Raw genomic sequence first — 19,300 nt, 5'->3', positions numbered from 1 at the left:
CAGCTTTTCTCTTTTTAGGGATGATAACAAACGTATTGACCCGTTTACCTGCAATTCCACATCCGGGAATTTAGCCTACATGTATGCACGAAGATGTTTACTGCAGGACCATTTGTAACACTGAAAAATTACAACAAGTTACAGTTGCACCCATTCATGTTATGCAGCTATTAAAAAGAATGAGGTCCAGGGGCTTCCCTGGTGACGCAGTGGTTGAGAGTCCGCCTGCCGATGCAGGGGACACGGGTTCGTGCCCCGGTCTGGGAAGATCCCACATGCCGCGGAGCGGCTGGGCCCGTAAGCCATGGCCGCTGAGCCTGCGTGTCCGGAGCCTGTGCTCCGCAACGGGAGAGGCCACAGCAGTGAGAGGCCCACGTACCGCAAAAAAAAAAAAAAGAATGAGGTCCATCTCTACTTACTAGTATTGAGAGATCTCAAAGACAGATAGTTTGGCGGGGGTGGGGGTGGGGACAAGGCACATAATCCCATTTGTTTAAAATTTGAAAGTAGGGCTTCTCTGGTGGCGCAGTGATTGAGAGTCCGCCTGCCAATGCAGCGGACACGGGTTCGTGCCCCGGTCTGGGAAGATCCCACATGCCGCAGAGCGGCTAGGCCCGTGAGCCATGGCCGCTGAGCCTGTGCGTCCGGAGCCTGTGCTCTGCAACAGGAGAGGCCACAACAGTGAGAGGCCCGCGTACCGCAAAAAAAAAAAAAAAAAAAAATTGAAAGTATATGAATATTTCTATCTGTAACTACACGGGAGGGGGTTTGGATATACACTAGAGTTAAGTGAGGTTCCCTTGGGGGAGGAGAGTGTTGGAAGGGATTAAAGGGGGATATATTCACTTTTGACACTCTTTAGAGCTACTTCTACACTATTTTATCACAACAAGCATATGATCATGGGCTGCTTGTATACCTTTAAATAAATAAAAAAATAAATATAACTAACTTAGGATCTGCGTCTGGAAGGCAGACTCTAAGTCAAAGTAGACTTATTGAAATCTCTTAAAATTTAAAAGCCACCTCAAACTTGATCACTTTTTTCTGCTCCAAAAATTTTAAATAAATACTGCCATATAAGGGAGTTGAGGCCTGTCTCTGATCACTACCTATAAACTGTGGTTAAAAAGCAAAAGATTATGTCTTTAGGAGAATAGAAAACACACAGAAAGAAATGAAAAATATCCTTAAATATTACTTTTTAAGAGGGAGTAGGAAAAATTAGGGCCATAACCTCCAGTCTGCCTCTGCCTCTCCTCACCAGATCTTTCTAAGGTATGTCAAAAGGCTCTTTAAAAAAAAAAAGTTTTCTGAAAAGTACATATACTAATTCCCTGTTGGGTGGAAAAAGAAAAATAGAGATTGACTGCATTAAATAGCAACCCCAACGTCTCCTTGGGCCAGACATGGGAAGACTGGAGTGGAAAGGCTGGCCTCCCTTACACCGCAGCTTGGTGCTCTTCAAGTCCCTCTCCTTAAGCTGGTTATTTTCCTCACTGTAAGAGGTGTGACAGTGGCTGTTTTCCAGGGCAGTCCCAGAGTTGCCAGGCAGTCTGCCTCAAATCAGGCCAGGCAGGTGGGGCCCACAGCTGATGCGGCCAAGGTAAGCAGGACATCAGAGGGCTTTTTTCTGCCGAGGCAGGGAAGTTCAGTCCTCCTTCCTGCTGCTTCCCTAAGGATGGCATCCACTGAATCAGCAAGTCGTGGCTGGGACTGCAGGCAGGCCTTGTGGTCTGGGAAACAGAGCTAGTGATTTCCATAGTACCCAAGTCACTTCTCTCCCTGGCTGAGGGCTGTTCTTTAAAAGCATTAATTTATTATTTATATCCCACCTCTTTCCAAAAAGGATTTGTGGCGTATTCCAAAGTGGTACAGCACAAGACTGGTGGGTGGAAATTCACATAGCCTTGCAGAACTTTCAAAATTTTAAGTGCATAAACTGCTTTTTGTTTTGTTTCGTTTTGTTTTTGGCCGCACTGCGCAGCATGCGGGATCTTAGTTCCCCGACCAGGGATTGAACCCGAACCCGCTGCAGTGGAAGCGCAGAGTCTTAACCACTAGACTGCCAGGAAAGTCCTGTGCATATACTGTTTGATTTAGTAATTCCTTAATGGAATTCTAAAGGCACACTTGCACATGTGCAAAATAAATATATTATGTAAATATGTGTGTACGTACATATAAATATATATAAATACATATAAAATGAAAGATATACACCAAAGATAATACACCTGTATATCCTCTAGGGATTAAAGAGGTAGGTCTAAGAAAGATGAGTTTTCACATCCTGCACCCCATATAAATTTTTTTAAAATATTTTATTTATTTATTTGTTTTTGGCTGTGTTGAGTCTTCGTTGCTGTGTGTGGGCTTTCTCTAGTTGCAGTGAGCAGGGGCTACTCTTCATTGTGGTGCGCAGGCTTCTCATTGCGGTGGCTTCTCTTGTTGCGGAGCATAGGCTCTAGGTGCGTGGGCTGCAGTAGTTGTAGCACGCAGGCTCAGTAGTTGTGGCTCATGGGCTCTAGAGCACAGCTTAGAAGTTGTGGCACACGGGCTTAGTTGCTCTGTGGCATGTGGGATCTTGCTGGACCAGGGCTTGAACCCGTGTCCCCTGCATTGGCAGGCGGATTCTTAGCCACCGAGCCACCAGGGAAGTCCCCCGATTTTTAAAATGTACTTACGCACTTTGTATCACTAAGTCTTAAAAGGTTACTTTCTTTTTAGAGAAAGAATAATATAATAAACCTCCACATAACCAACACCCAGCTTCTTCAGTTATCTACATTCAAAAGGTTCCTTCTTAAAAGTAGTACATCATGACGTTAAGAACACAGGCTTTGCGGTTAGACAGAGCTAAGTTCCAGTCCCCACTCTGCCACTTACCAGCTATGTGACTTTGGGCAGGTCATTTATGCCCTCTGAGCCTAAGTTTTCTTATTTATAAGTCAGGCTAGTCACTGGTCTTTCCTAGGGTTGTAAAGAGGAGATGAGGGCTTCCCTGGTGGCGAGTCCTAGTCCAGGAAGATCCCACATGCCGTGGAGCAACTAAGCCTGTACGCCACAACTACTGAGCCTGCACTCTAGAGCCCACGAGCCGTAACTACTGAGACCACGTGTCACAACTACTGAAGCCCACACAGCTAGAGCCCGTGCTCCGCAACAAGAGAAGCCAACGCAATGAGAAGCCCGCACACCGCAACGAAGAGTAGCCCCTGCTCGCCACAACTACGGAAAGCCTGTGCACAGCAACAAAGACCCAACACAGCCAAAAATAAATAAATAAAATAAATTTTTAAAAACGGAGATGAAAACAGCAACGAAAAGCACTCTGCTGGTGCCAGGGAGAGTGTTTCATGAATGGTCGCTATGACAATACATTTAAGTGGCCTCTTTCTCCAGGACCCCTCTGCTGAGGGCAGGCACCCTGGGCAGGGAGAAGCCATGGAGCTGGATTGGAAAGTGCGGCGACCAAAAAGAACAGTCAAGTCAGAGCAGAGAGGAAACGAGCTGGGGACCAAGGCTTGAGGAAGCAACAGATGGAGGCAAGTAGAAGCCGTAAGAAAACCCAGGAGAGGGAGTCTTAGGACAAGGCCCAAGCCAAAAAGTAAGTGGGGTTATTTTTCACTAATATAAGTGGTTAGCAACAAACAAAACTAAGACTCTTGGGCCAGAGTACCGCAGTGAGGTGCCTACCATCTCAGGTTGCTAGAGAGCAGAGGCCTGCCCACTCCACACCTCTGTGCTTCACCTCTGTTCTGCCTTAGCCCCTCACCATTGCTACGGCAACAGGCTTTCCAGTAAATGTTGGAAAAACTCATCTCTCTTCCTCTATGGGGGGTGGAGGGGCATGGGGTACTAAGTACGGAGAAAGGTCCGACACACCGGCTCCAGCCAACTGGGAGCCTGATTTCCTTAGTGAGATTAAGATCTGGACCCAAGAGTGGTTTAACCCAACCCCCCGGCACTTGGCCCAAGATCTTCTGTCAATTTCCCTCCCTGCGAGTCCCTAGAGCAAGGCTTCTTCAGGTCTCTTCCCCATTTGGCAGCTCATGCGAAGCTACTTGAAATAGTAACAGCCAAGTCTAAATTAGTAAAGAACTCCAGTTATGGGTGGGTTCAAGCTAAGAATGAGGCTCTGTGGGCCTCCTGGCTTATTTGGGCCCTGAGAACAGACTCCATCCACACAGGCTTCATTCTTGGAGCTGAGCGCTGAATTCTGCCCTTCAAGGGATAACTGAGGGAGGTAGGCCAAGCTCTCCCTCCCATTCCCCAAACCAGCAGCCTCCATTCCTGCTTGGAGAAACACAGCACATCGCATCAGGGCGGGAGTGGAAGGCTGGAGAGAATAATGATTAAGAGCAAGAGTCCTGGTGTAAAACCTCAGTTCTGCCTTTTGCTGGCTGTGTGGTCTTCGGCAAGTCACCTCACCTCTTAAAGGTGAGTACTAGCTGGTTGGTTGAAGATTAAACAGAGATAACATCTGTAAAACTGCTTGGCCTTGTGCCTGGCCCATTTCAAAGGCTCAATAAAAGACGTCTGTAATTATTATTCTTATAGCCTTAGAAAGATCATGGGCTTTGCAGACAAACAGACTGGGTTTGAATCCTGGCTTGATCATTTACTGACTAGCCTGGGGTAAATTACTAAAGTTTTTTGAGCTTCATGCTCCTCAGCTATAAAATGTGATGGATAAATTATAGGAAAAAAAAAACCCTTCCTGCTCTTCCTGCCCCTTCCCTTGTCAACACTGACAACACATCAGAAAAGGAGCAAGCAGAGAAAACCGTCCCACGGCTTAGTCTGTCCACAGGCTATCGTGGAAGCTGAGGGGAAAAAGGGAGGGGAGGCAGCAGGCTCAGTGTGCCTTGGAAGTGAAAGTGTCATGGCCTGGTGTTCCAGTGAAAGTGGAAACATAACAACTGTTTATTTTTCCTTGAATGCGCTGCTGGTTGAAATGGCCGGGCAGCATTTAACAAAACTCCGTTCCCTCAACCAAACATCCTGGTGGAAAGAAAAGAAAGCTCCCAGACTCATCACGGAAGAACCCTTAGTAGCCAAGAGAACCCCTGGGTTTCCCTCTTCCCACCCCATCACGTCACTTCTTTGCAATCAAGTTCAAACTCAGTCCCAACACAGAGTGTCACTGCAAATTGTTTATTAAAACACAAAGCAATGGACAGTGAAAAACATCCTGATTTTTTTACTTTTTGGTGGGAGTAGGGTGGGGCATGGAAGGGGTAGGGACAGATGGAGACAGCCCGGAAGGAAAGAGCTCTATCCACCCCTACAGCTTTCCCGGGCCAGCCAGGTTCACAGCCCTCAATCACATCTCACTGCGTCGCTGGAAATGCGTGTTGTGGCTACAGACAGAGAGTAGGTTTGGCCTCTGCAGGGAGAGGATGGGAATCTAGAGTAGGAGCTACAGGGGCTACTAAGAACTTGACACTATTGTCCAGTACTTGGTACAGAATAGAGCAGCCAGGCCCGATCTAGAGGGGTGGGGTTGGTTTCCTGATGAGCCAGGTTAGGCCAGTAGTGGTTGAAGAGGCTGCCCTGAGCTCTGAATGGGCAGCTGGTCCAAGCGTGGGAGAATTTGGTGGAAGGAAAATCCAAGGAGGGAGCTAATCCAGGGTCAAATTTCTTTTCATTCCCTGGATCATGACACACCAGGGAAGACAGGAGTCAAGGATGTCTCATTCCTGGTTCTGCCACAATGCCTCTCCCTGCCAACTCTCCCCTCCCACCTGGCAACTCGGCCCTCCTTTCCCGACAGTTGTCCTTTGAAAGGACGGAAAGCGCACTTCAGATTGTTGTTGTTTTTCCTCGTACTGAAATAAAGCCCCAAAGCTCAAAATAGAGGTGAGAATGGAGTTCTGCTTTTCCTGGTGCTACGTGCTCCCCTCTCACAAGACTGCCTGGATGCGAGAGGTGCCAGGGCCCTCTGTGCCAACTCCAGCAGGCACTACTGTTTCCCAGGCTGCCAGCAAAATCCTGGCTCCTTGTTTTTATACTCCTGGGGGGTGGGGAGGGGGGAACCCGTCCCAAGAGATCCATCCTGCTCTTTTCCTGCCAACCCAGCCAGGCCCCAAATCATCTGCCCTTATCCAAATGATTTGGCAGCCTACAGCCAGCTTGCCAAAGGCAGCTGGGCAAGGACAAACCAGCGGCAGCAAGCCACCCATGTACAGGGAAGAAACCGCCCTCGCTGGGAAGCGGACCCATTGGTGCCAACCTAGTCTTGTAACAAAATGAGGAAATCTAGCCCTCTTGCCCCAGGAGAGGTATAAATACAGAAAGAGTCCTAGCTCGGACTGAAAGGGAAAAATTACTCTGATCTCTCCTAAGTTTGAACGTGAAGCCTTCTTTGCAATTTTCTTAGAGCTCTTTGGTCCCTAATTACATCTTCCCATAGAAGAAAGGCAGATTCCTTCTCTGGTTTCTGAACCGATCCTGGGTGTTTCTGGTTCTGCTTCTGCACCATCACTTAGCCTCGCCCCAGGCTCCTTCCCCAGGGGCCACAGCGGAAGGAGGCCCAAAGCTTACCCTCCCTCCCCAACTTGTTTTTTTAAAACAGGAGCATCTATTCGTCTCTCACTCTGGAAAGCTCAGCTGCTCTTCTAGGTCCTTTTGGAGAGGCATGGAGGATGGTATTAACGTTGCCACTTGATGCCATTAAGGCTCCTCGAGGCAAGAAGACACCTGAATTAGGTCAGAGCCAGGCAGCAAAGGGGAGGGGGAGGAAGGGACTGTGAGACCCCCTGCCCAGACCTGAATCTAGAGGGAACGCCCACCCTGGCTCAGAGCAGGAGAGGACAAGGCACTGTGCTGGCCGGGTGGGTCCTTCCCCAATCCCCAGGGAGGGTCAAGATCCTGCTGATTCTCCCCCTGTGCTTCCCAAGGTAAACCAATTTCTAGGGAAAGGAATATAAGTGCTAGGAAAGGGAAAATACTGCTGCTGTTTTCTGAAGTTCAACTGAGATTCTAGAAGCCATGGCCAGGCCTTCCCAGGAGAGGGCAGAGGCAGGATACGGAGGAAGAGAAATTCCTTAAAACAGAAGCTTCTCCAAAAAGAAAAGAAGTCAAATCACAATTCTAAAACTGGATTAAACAGTTCACAGGCAAAGAAAGGGGGCGGGGTAAACTTAACTCAAACTTCACCCCATCTCTTCCAAGCCTAAGTGACCTCTACTGTGATCCTCCAATTTCAGGCCAGTATCTCTTAGGCAAACAGTGGGAACAAGAAAACAAGATCACACTCTCAAACCAACAGGTGGGCCTGCAGGCCCTGTGGTCCTCCTGCAAGTCTGACACCACTGACACAAAGAGAACCACCTTTCAAGTCACCAGAACGCAAGGTAAACACTGAGCAGCTTCTCCTCAATAGTGGAGGCTTTTTTAGAAAAACGTAACTGGTTTAGGGGACATGGGTCCCAAAGATTGTTTCCTGGCATGATGTTCCCGTCAGCAATGAGTGAAGCCCCCAAAAAGTCTGATTAGAGGCCAGTTGGTCCCTGACCCAAATCAGGGCTACACTGCAGACTCTCAGCCCACCTCCCTCAGACATCTTTGCCCAGTCCACCCGGAAACTGAACCCAAGCCACACTTCTGGCAACAAGAGTTTCACCTTGGCTATCTGCTCTTGGCTTTGGCCAGCTGGGCTCAGGAAGATCTAAAATCCTAGGACGAGCGTGGATCCAGTAGAAGAGCCCAGGCCTCTCCTTCCTTACGCCTAACGGGCGTGACTTCTCACCTCCCCAATCCCAGCCAGACTCCCCTACAGCGCAGCCTCTCAGCCCCTAGCACCAGCTCAGGATACAGACGTGGGGACAAACAGTGCAAAAAGCAAAAGATGAACAACAGAGTAATTCTTGACATACACAATACAAAAATAAAAATAAAGAGTACCCCATCCCCACCCCTTTAACCCAAATTTCATGTACCTATATCATCTTGAAAGAGCCAAAAAAAAAAAAAAACTTTCAAGTTCAGCATCACAAGCCAACCGTAACCAGCCCTGGGCAGCTCTGTGATCTGGGTGTGCTTGGCTCCAGGGGCCTCTACCCCAGCTGCCCCCATACTTCTTCCTGTTTCCTCACTTCCCCTTTAGTTTTTGTGAGCCACAGAAAGATGTTCCTTCCTTTTAGACACAACCAAAGAGGAAAGTGCCCGTCCCTATCCCTGAGCTCAGGGGGAAAGGGTGGGCTTGGAAACAGAGGCAGAAGCAAAGCTGCTTGGCTTACAGTACCGTTAGGAAATGGCCCCAGGAGCCAGGGTTTCCTTCTGAGACTCTGAGTCACCGAAGGGAAGGGTTGAGGTGAGGAGGCGGGGAGCCCTCCTTCCTCAGAGAGACCCAGGCAAACTAATGAACAAGGCAAAATGGAGGCAGCATCCTGTTTACTCCACTGGCAGTAGCCTACGGCTTTGGAGAGCTGTGACGGAATGGGACTCGAAGCCCCTGTCAGAAGCCCAATTAATAGTCAGGACGTCCACTGCCCCAGGCAGGTGGTCCCCAGGACCAAGGCTTCAGGACATCATCCTGTAATGCAGGGAGCTTCATGAAGCACTCCAGAAGTGTTCCTCTGATTATAGCTCCAGGCCGCAGCTGTCCAGCTGCCTGACTCAGTACCCAAGTATTGAGGCCTAAGTCACAGCTGAAATAAAGGGCTACGACTCTCAAAGGACTAAATGCTGACCTGGAGTAACTCATTAAGAACCAAAACCCAGGACATGAGCCCAAGGGCTACTTAGTCACATAATGAGCAGTTCAAATATATGGAGCTCTTGGAAAACATATCCAAAGAGACAAACTCAAAATTAAACGCATTCTAAAAAGATGAGCCTGGCCTGAGATTCTATGCTGCTCCAACCCAAGCATAAGCTAATCCTGCGGCTTTCCATCCACAAAATTCCTTGTAGCTTAGCTGGGTCCTCCCTCATTGCTCCCCTAACTGGGAAAAGGATGACAGGGACCAGAAAGGAGAGGAACAAGGAAGCCTCACTTCCTGCAGAAATTTTCCCATGGAATTCAAGACAGACACTTAGAGGCTAAGGGTGGCTTCAGAGCTGCCAAGACTATGGCTGACTGGCAATCTTTCAGCCCCATCACATCAAGAACCTGGCTGAGACTTGGACAAGGAAATGAAAGGACAAAAAGGGCAGGCTATTAAGGTCAGTGAGAGGCGTCACTGGGCCAGATACAGACAATCAGTCTAGCTCCTTGGGGCAGCTCTAGGCTTAAACCAAAACTGGTTGAACCGTGACATGGAAGGATGTGGGAATAAATGAACATCAGGTACTAGATACTCTCAACAGTGGTCAGTCACTTAGTAGGGTTCAAGTCTCCGAGGTTGCTCTTAAGTTATGCTAACATAAGCCTTTTCTGATCCAAAGACCAGAAGAGACTTTTAAGGTCAAGTGTTCTGTTGCTGCAGGCTGGAAAGCATCCCTGTCCCCTGGCAGCAAGACCCTACAAAGGGGCCAATAAAAGAACTGCTGGGTCAGGTCCTCCTGGCTGCTGGCTCAGAGATCCAGGGAGGGAGGTACCAGTAAGGTGAGGTGGTGGAGGATAAGACATTCAAGCAGAGGGAACCCCAAATCCCTATGTCTCCTTCTCTTCTTGGCAATAACTTAGCGGGATGGTTGAGAGAGAGATTTCAAATGAGCCAGGTTCAGAAAAAAAGAGAGAGAGGAAATCAAGTCCCCAACAGGCACTGAAATCAAAATGATTTGTTTGTGGTAAGAAGTCAGAGGCAACTTGAGGACCTGATATAAACTAATCGTCTCGGATACCAGACAGTTCTCTAACTGGCACATGTCCGGGAGACAAGCAATGACAAAGCTCAAACACTTAAGGTGGAACCATCATTGGGCTAAAACCAGAAAGGCTTCCAAGTAAGGAAGTATCTACTTTTCTTTCTTCTTTTTAATCCCCCTTCCGTTTTCATCTTTATCATACAAATTATACACCTTCACACACACACACACACACACACACACACACACACACACACACACACACACACACTTTGAATCACACACACACACACACACACACACACACACACACACACACACACACACACACACACACACACACACACACACACACACACACACACACACACACACACACACACTTTGAATCCCAGGACATCTGAAAACTTATCTGGACATAACTTCAGAATATACCCAACTCCCAGAGCTAGTCTTCTCAGGTAAGAAGATGACATTTCCCTGCTGTTAATTTCTAACCTAAAAAAAGGAACCGTGTCTGCTCTGAGTTCAGAGTCCTCTCCACTGCGTTTACGGATGAAGATCCTGGACCAGGTAGGATCCAGTTTACCCTATGTACCCTGGAGAGAAAAGAGACAGCTGGAGGCCACCACAAAGAGAGAACTAGGACTGGAGCAGGTCTAGGACCAGGTGGTGGATGAGGGCTGCTCTCTACTCACTCCGCCTCTTTTCATCTCCTTTAATTTTGTGTGTGTGTGTGTGTGTGTGTGTGTGTGTGTGTGTGTGTTTCATTTGTTTGTTTTTGTTAATCACTGTAAAAAATACAGAAACCCAAACCAACATGTTTGGTTTCTTTCCCACACCCCTCCACCTGTTCAGGATGGTGATTTGTTCTCACAACCGGCAGAGGCAGAAGAGGGTTGGAATGAAGACTCCGAAGGCCACCAGGATGGGAAACATGAGGCTGCTGTTGTCCGAGGCATAGGGGTTGGGCGTGCGGGGGCCCGACTGCACCCGGTTCTTATTGGTCTGTCTTTTGAGGTTAGACCCTTCATCGTATTCTTCCTCCTCCTCCTCCTCTTCTTTCTTCTCCAGTCCTGGATGAGGCTGCAGCTTTGGTACATCTGACACAAGAAGAAGAACACTTTTTAAGTAGGACCCATGGCATTTAAGTGAGGCCCTTAAGGGCAGTAAATGAGTCACAGTAAAGAGGCCCTGTGACCTAAGCAGGATGCACTTAAGCAGGATCCACAGGAAGGAGCAGAAACAGTTCCCAGCCTAGAGAACAGCAGATTGCTGCGCAAACATCTGTCTTCTTTAGATTTAACTAAAACGTAGTAAAAGCCCTGAGCACGGAGAGGTTCACTACCTCCCCTTCCTGTCCTACTTCTTCAGAGCCCAGAAAGAACCAGACTGGACAAGGACAATGACCCGACACCCAGAGATTAACCTTTTCAAACCTCTCCTCCTCCCTCCTACGATCCCACATTCCCTTTTGATTCACACAGCAATCAAGGAATAGCTGATCCACAGAGTTGTGGGTTCTCAGCACACACTATCCCTCTGTTCTCTGTCCCCTCCTGAGGGACTCTGGCTACAAATCAGTTTGGTGGCAAGACATCCTCTGGGATGTCAAAACAATAGGATGCGAGCCTCGGTGCATCCAGGATGAGGTGGGGAAAGGCACAGAGGTGGGATGGGGGAGAAAAGTCACTAAGACAGAAACTTTCTCTGCAAAAATCAGCCTGGGAAAGCTGGCAGCCAGGACCCTCAACCCTGAGAAAGAGATGTACTCTCAGGCTGGATCCCAAGGACAGGGAGACATAAGTAAATGAAGTTTTGCTCAGTGCAGCCCAGCAATGCTGCACTCTCTTGGAGCACACCAAAACACTCAAGGACCCTTCCTTCTGCCTTTTTCTTCTTTCTGCCCCCAGGACACAGATGTCAAAGAAACAGAATAAGGATGAGTTTTAGGCAATTCCAAATGACTACAAGGCTCAGGGCACACCATAGGTCACATTATTAATCCCAATTTACAGTAGGGTTAAAGGATTTTATCCAAAACCAATCCGCTGATTAATTGGGGCAGCAAGATGTGAACACAGATCTTACTCAGAAGCTTACGGCTAGCACCATGCTACACTTCACCCCTGGCCACTGGACTCTGGGTTCCCCACAGTCTGGCTTTAAGTATTAGTGTTTTCAAAACATCGATCAGCTAAACCATCCCCCAAGGGCTTCCTCGATCAGATCCTTCAGACCACGTCAAAAAGCAGATCAGAGGGCTTCCCTGGTGGCGCAGTGGTTGAGAGTCCGCCTGCAGATGCAGGGGACACGGGTTCGTGCCCTGGTCCAGGAAGATCCCACATGCCGCGGAGCGGCTGGGCCCGTGAGCCATGGCCGCTGAGCCTGCGCGTCCGGAGCCTGTGCTCCGCAACGGGAGAGGCCACAGCAGTGAGAGGCCTGCGTACCACAAAAAAAAAAAAAAGCAGATCAGAAACACAACTTACCATCCACTGTCCCAGCCATGATGTAGAGTGCACAGACTTTGGGATTGTCATAGTATCCCTAGGAAATGGGAAACAGCGGTCAACTCCACACAGCAGCAAATATCCCCCTGCACCCATTCTTTTGAGTTCGTCCTCAGCTGTGAGGGCAGAGTAGGAGCATTACCTTGACAAACTCGATGTAGAGTTTCCCTGTGAAGGTGGACACCTCCCCCTGGACACTCAGCTTCCCCTTTCTGATGCTCATCGGGATGATTTCATCATGAGCTGTACTGTGCCCAACGCGATCAAAGATATCCAAGTCCTTCACCACAACATGGCCATTCAATCGCACATCAAATACCTGCCAAGATGAGAAAAGGAGACAATGTCAAAACCACCCGCTTCACACCCCTTCCCCAGTTGGACATCAGGTACCTGCCTGGGCTTCAAGTTCAAAAGTAATTCAAGGAATGACAGGACTGGATATACTCCAGGGTGGCTAGAGTCCTTTACCTGAGCCAAATCAAAGCCATGTTCCTTCACTGTCAAGGTCGCACACTGGCCATAGGGAACAAAGAATACAAACAAAAAGCTCAACATGGAAAGAAGGAAATTCAGAGGAAGGGACAGGAAGAGAACAGGGCTAAAAACAAGAAGGTGCTAACAACCAAGAAGGGAGAGGCTATAACCAGGAGGGCCTGAAGAGGATTAGTTAGTGGCCAAGAACTAGGATTCTGGCGTAGCCTTCTGTCACCAACCCCAAGGCAAGTTCAGTCGTGTAGTAATGGGACACAGCTGGGCAAAAGGAATCCAGCTTTGGGAGTTCCCTGGTGGCCTAGTGGTTAGGATTCTGGGCTTTCACTGCCATGGCCCGGGTTTGATCCCTGGCTGCAGAACTGAGATCCCGCAGGCCACATGGTATGGCCTTTAAAAAAAAAAAAAAAAAAAATCCAGCTTTTCCTCAAAGCTCATCTGTTCCTCCCTTCTGGGAACGCGTCTCACACTCTCTGGGCCTTGGCAGAGGGCTATCCGAAAGTGGTAACATCCCACTGGTCAAGCAGGGGCCTGACCAGGCCTCACCTTCTGCTGGGACTGTGCAAAGTAGACCTCGGCAAATTTCAACACCAGTACATAGTCCCCCTCCTCCTTGATGGGCACTTCGTAGCCAAAGGTCTCCTCATTGTACCGCTCTGTTTGATACAGGATCTGGTCTTCGGGGTTGGAACGCAGGATTGGCAGTTTCATGCCATAGTCAGAGGCTGGGCACAAAAGACAAAGAGAAACCATGTCAGAGGCAAAACAGAAAAGAAGAGTGGAGACCCCAGAACCACCAGAGGCATTTGCAGAGCTATGCTAATAACCCTCCCAGGGGAAGGGGCCACCCACATTGCACCTGACTCTCAAGAGACCAGCCACAAAGGCAAGAATCAGATACCCGTTACCAAGGAAGAGTAAAATGAAAGAAACCAAGCACTGATCACCCCAAGAAGCTCCCATAACCCTCATACTGGGACTTTTTGAAAGTACGTGAAAATGACTTTTCCCCAACTATATCCAGAGTGATGGGAAGGGAACAAGTCTAACTCATTACTAGAACAAAACACTGTGCTACAGCTGCTGGGCTCCCTGGTGAGGGAGAGCTTCAGAGAAACCTCATAAAACCAGGGGGATGGCCAGGAACACAGCAAGACAATTAAGTTCAAAGAATGTTTTTTTTTTTTTTCTCATTCAGAAAAGCTCAGTCTAAATAAAAAACAGGATATCTGTTAGGAAAGTCATTCTTCATTGTCTTTACTACAAATTAAGATACCAGCTTTGGCTGCTTTTTATAATTATTTCATTCAAAAAGTTCCAAGGCTGGTCAAAAGAAGTATGTGCATTAAAAAAAGGATGTGATGCTCTCTAATTTCCTTTGCGTCCAAACACCTTACTTCCCACAGACTCATAGAACTCAACCTCACGCAGGCTCTTGAACTTTCCCCCAGACAAACCGCAAGGAAAAAAAGCCCCTACTATATCCCCAGCACCTGACACAGGCCCTGGCGCATACGGAGGCACTCAATATGATTCGCTGAATGAACAAATGGCAACAAAGGAGGTGCCTGCAGAGCAGTCAAGCCATGCACTCCTCTCCACAGGGCCAGAGCCACCCTAGCAGGGAAAGAAAATGTGCCACGGTCCTATTGGCACCTCTGGCCTAAGATGCCCAGGTCCAGAGGGAGCCACCTTTCCCATTTCAGACAGACAAGGAGTAAGGTGGAGTAATAGTAAAAAGTTCTTACTTGGGTGGGTATCAGAAGAGCCAAAAACCTCTGTTGCCCTAAGCCTGCCCCCAATCTTAGTAGGAGACGGATCTGTACATGTTTTTCTTTCCCCCACGTTACAAACTATACCCAGGTCTTTCCTCAAATATAAGATTCCACACTCCAGCCGCAGAGATGACTAGCTATGCTTTCCAGGGCTCCATCAATCTATTGATACTTTCCAAACCACATATTTAGCAGTGATTTCAGTACATGGGCCTAGTCTCTCCTCCACCTTGGAGGAGAAGCCTTGGAATTAAGATTTTAAGACCGTCTTCCAATCTCACACGGTGACTCTGAAGACATCTGGCATCTAGATCCTTTGGGTGACGTTTGAGAGTGGTCATCCCGGGAGCTTTATCTTCTGAAACTCCAAGGGAGAGGATCTTTTATCTCTAAGGGAGGTAAAAGAGTAACTAAAAGATCCAATGGCTAAGGTCAAGCCCTTGGAAAAATAAACAGAAGTGTTAACGGTTCCTGTAAGTGAATGGCAGCTGGGAGATGAGATGCACCGATGAGACAATGAACAGGAAACTCATTGCACTTTTGTCTCCAGACATTTTTTTCTTCCTATTTCTCCTCAAGAAATCTAAGAAGGTGGGGGCTGAGTAGCACTGCAAAGGGTATACCGCCAGCTGGCCCAGCTCCGTCCCAGGCTCAGACCACAAACCTGTAAAGATTAAAAGATTGCCAGTCCTCTTCCAACTGAGTTCTAAGAATCTCCCTCTCCCTCAAGGACCGTGATCCTTACAAATCTGGAACGGTCACTAGATTTGCTTTTCAGAGCCACAGAAAAGGTTGTGCATGTGTAGAGAATCATTTTTCCCCCCTTCCAGCATGGAAAAAGTGAGAAACTGACAGTAATGTAATCTGGGGCACTCTCAGTCCCACGGCTATGAAAACTCTGCCATGTGAGCAAAAAACTACTTAACAATCTTGGAATTATCTTTAAATATTTTCCCAAGTGGCTTTCCAACGAGACTTGCCACAAGCAAAGTTTTGCCCAAGTCCCAAAAGGGACAATAGCAAAAAGGACTTTTTCTCCCCGCCCACCCCCCGAGCCTTTATGCATTCACAGCTACGTTTCTCTGAAATAGTGTACACACGCAGCACACCACTGCAGCTGGCACGACGTGGTTCAGATAGTTAGCCAAAGAAGGAGGGGGACCAAAGGGCCCACACTATGTCCGCAGCTTTTTAGCTCTAGACAATGGAGTCACCAGGCTACTTGAAAAATTCAGCCCAGGTTTGAAGGTAAGATGGGTCTGGATTTGAATCCTGGCTCTGCCACCTACTATGTGATGTGGAACAAGTTGTCTTCTCTAGGTGTTTTCTCACCTAGAAAATGGGGTATCACCTACCTAAATTCTCTACCAGTGAACTGCTGCTAGGAGGGCCTGCAAACAAAGCCTGCCCCTTATGTGGCAGTACAGGAAGAGAATTCTAAGCAAATCCCTTGGCCTTAAGCAAATCAGAGGTAGCAGTGTCTCTCTCACACTATCTTTTCAAGCTCTTATCTCCCCAAAGCCAAATCCTTCCCCAGCCAAAAGGAAAGGGTCTTCAGAATTAGGTCTACAGAATTAGTCATCCGATGGGCTCAGGCCCCTGGCCAGCTTTTTTCCCCTCCAGAGCCACATTCTGCTCCACTTTTAATTCCATGTAAAAGGTCACTGAGCAAAGAAAAAGATAAAGACACTTTAACCTACTCTGGGCAGAACTTTCAGACTCGTGTCACTGATTTCAAAAGCATGACAAGTTTTATGAAGAAGGAAAACAAGGCTCAAGAGAGGGAAAGCGAATACTTCAAGGTCATACAAATGACTAGCGGGCATCCTTCTATGAAGAGGAAATATCTCCTAAAACCAAGCCAAGTTCAATGCCCTCAAGCCAAATAACCAGGTCTTTTCCACCACAGAGTCAAGAGGAACCCAGAAAGAGCAAGTTAAAAAGGACCTGGAATGCAGAGCACGCCAAAATCCCACACGGAGTGCTTCTGAATCACTCTCGGTAGTGGTACCTCCATCTGCTGAAGCACACGTGTTGAAAGAAGCCTTTCCCAGGCTGTCAGCATCTTCTATGAGCACTAGCTATCCTCAAGGCAGAAATGAAATTTAATAAACATTATGAAGTGCCTTTGAAAGCAAAAGCCACTGGGTGCCCTGGGCCACTCACCGTTACGAGAATGCTGAACTACAAAGACGCTATAGAGAAACAGCAAGTTCAAAAGCAGGCCAAACTCTTATCTGGATTAACATGGCAACAAATACCTGAATTCATTCAACATAAAAATGGACTTTCCTCGCGTGCTGGAAACAACATCACAGGCAGGGAAAGAAAGACGTACAGCTCCTACCGCAATTAGTATAAATAGCTGCAGGGGGCAAGGGTCTCCAAATACCTGGCAACCCTTACCCAAACCGTGCCAGAGAAGGGCAGGCAGAGGGAACCGCTGCACCACCCTTGGTGGTGCTGACTCCTTCGCACAGAAAGAAACTAGAGAGCTGCCTTCTGAGAGAGGAAGATAAATCACTTCTCAGCCCTAGACCTAAAGCCAGCAAAATGCTACTCTCAGGAGCCCTCCAAGTGCAATGCTGCAACTGGCTGGTCCAAGCTACAACAGCCTACAAGCCCACAACCGCCCTCTACTCTCCATCCACGCCTTAATACTGCTACAATTCATACCCAAATGGACCGCCGGCGTGGAGCAAGGAGCCTCCGTTTATGGAGTGGCAGGGTCTGAGACAGGACTCCAGTACACATGAGCTTTGGTAATTTGGTAAGTCGCATACTTTTACCTGCTACAATAAACTCTTCCAAAGGAACTGCGACCATGAGCCAATAACCCAAGGACAGAGAGCCCGGCTGAGTGCTGACCAGACCAAAAAAAAAAAAAAAAAAAAACCAAACCCACCGGCACCAGCAAATTAAAACCAGGATTTCTGAATAAGGGGAGTAGCTGGCGACTAAACCTGTGTGGTCTTAGCTCCCTCCTCTGCACAACGGACCAAAGAGAATAATGTAACCTATGTAAAGCCTGGTATCTGTTAAGTGAAAGGAACCATCTGCACACTGTCTCACCATGGCTATCTCTAGAGGCAAAGTCCACAAACGGTCTCCTTCCTCCCTGCCCACACCCATGAAGAAAGAGGAAGGGTCCAGGATGGAGATAGCAATGACCTCCTGCTATTAAGTCTGGCTTTGGCTGCTGTTACAGCTGCTACAGACCAGGGCCCTGACTCAGCTGAACCCAGGCTACTGAGACCTACATGCCAGGGCTAAATAAATTCCAGAGCTAAACTGAAGACAAACATAGTGCTTCAGAAAACAGCTCTGTGTCCCAACACCGTGACATGTATGGAAGCAATAAACTCCCCAATATAACAAACTCCAGGACACTGCAATTAACTTGGTTGGAAGAACTAAGTTAAACCCTTTAGGAAAGGCAAGAGCCAAATCTGGCATCGTGGAAAAAAGAGTGAGAAAGTCTGTCTCCTACTTTTCTGGAGATGGCATATTGCCAATCTGGCAGCCTCTGAACCCAGCATACGGCATAAATCTCCTTCCAACACATGAAGCGAGGAACTTCCTTCTTAATCCTGTTTTCCAATCCTACTAACAGAAGAAACAGAGTCTAGAGCAGATTTTCCCAAAGAGTGGTCTGCAGATGTCCTACATCAGAAGCCCTGGGTGCAGAAACCTGGGTTTAATCTACAGGTCTGGAATTTGTATTTTTAACCAGCTCCCGTGGCAGTTCTTACACTAACTTTGAGAACTGTGCAGCTCTGTCAAAACTACTGTTGCTCAATCAATTAAGTCAAAATCATTTTTCCCATAAGCTGGAATCACACCTCTCAGGACCACTTAGGGTAGGTTCTCCGCACTCGCAGACGGAATATTCAGACCTTACTCTGGCTGACCCAGGTGACACACCACCAGCCCCCTGTGCAGTATGGTTTCGACATAACCGCCCTCTGGAAAGGGCCTGCAGCTTCTACTTTTATGCACACATGCCCCGCTCCAAAGGGGGTTGGGGGAGGAGGCTACAATCAAACTTTCCTGGCCCATCCTCTTCGAAGATTCCTTTCCATTCTGGCTAAGAATCAAGCCCCGCTCCTGCAGAGAGGGTAAAGAAAGCGGCCCATTTCTGGGTCGGCAGGAATATACCAGAAACTGACTTGAAAGGCGAGCAGAACCTCCGGGTCACGGACAGCGATAACCGAAAAACCCGTGAGGCCTCAAGGTGGCAATAAGCCGCCCTCGTCTTTACTCTCCTAGCTTGGGTGGAGGTGAGGGGTTAAGAAAATGCAGGATGCGAGGTCCAAATATCACTTCTCGCCAACTCTCTGCCTCGACGGCTCTAGGTAGCTTCGAGCCAGTGCCAGGCTCTGGGCTCTGATCGGGTTCCCGAGGAAACCGTAGAGAGAAACTTCGCTCCAGAGACGTGGCCCCAGGGTCGACGAAGGGGCTCGGGGCCCGCAGCCCTCGGCGCGCTGCGCCGGGCACGGCAGGCCCGGGATCCGGCGGCTCAGCCGAGGGGCTCTCACCTCGGCCCACCCGGCCTTCCAAAGGGTCCTTGCGAAAGTGGATGCCGTGCACGTCCACATGCGCCTCTCCGCCGGCGTTGACGGCCCAAATCACGCTCTCGGGCAGCCCGGCCCCAGCCGAGCCCACCACGCCGAGCCCCGGTCCGCGGAGCGCCGGCAGCAGCAGCAGCAGCAGCAGTCGCAGGAGCGCCACGGCGGCTCCCTCAACCGCCCGGGCGCCCAGCAT

General features: G+C 48.6%; 1 protein-coding gene across 2 annotated transcripts; it reads right to left on the bottom strand.

Moving 5' to 3' along the window:
* Positions 1 to 9,916: 9,916 nt before the first annotated feature.
* MLEC (malectin) lies at positions 9,917 to 19,300 on the bottom strand (the record flags this gene model as incomplete). Of its 2 annotated transcripts, XM_079717534.1 has the most annotated exons (5): positions 9,917 to 10,862; positions 12,249 to 12,306; positions 12,412 to 12,588; positions 13,308 to 13,486; positions 19,075 to 19,300. In XM_079717534.1, the coding sequence occupies 5 exons, from the start codon at positions 19,298 to 19,300 to the stop codon at positions 10,633 to 10,635; spliced, it is 870 nt and encodes a 289-aa protein (XP_079573660.1). In that variant the 3' UTR covers positions 9,917 to 10,632. The 2 variants fall into 2 exon arrangements, with proteins under 2 accessions (XP_079573660.1, XP_079573661.1); XM_079717535.1 differs by lacking the exons at positions 12,249 to 12,306; positions 12,412 to 12,588.

The sequence above is a fragment of the Hyperoodon ampullatus genome (genome assembly GCF_949752795.1).
Source record: "Hyperoodon ampullatus genome assembly, chromosome: 13".
Lineage (NCBI taxonomy): Eukaryota > Metazoa > Chordata > Mammalia > Artiodactyla > Ziphiidae > Hyperoodon > Hyperoodon ampullatus.
The sequence above is the reverse complement of the archived record's forward strand: the minus strand, read 5'-3'. Positions and strand labels throughout refer to the sequence as shown.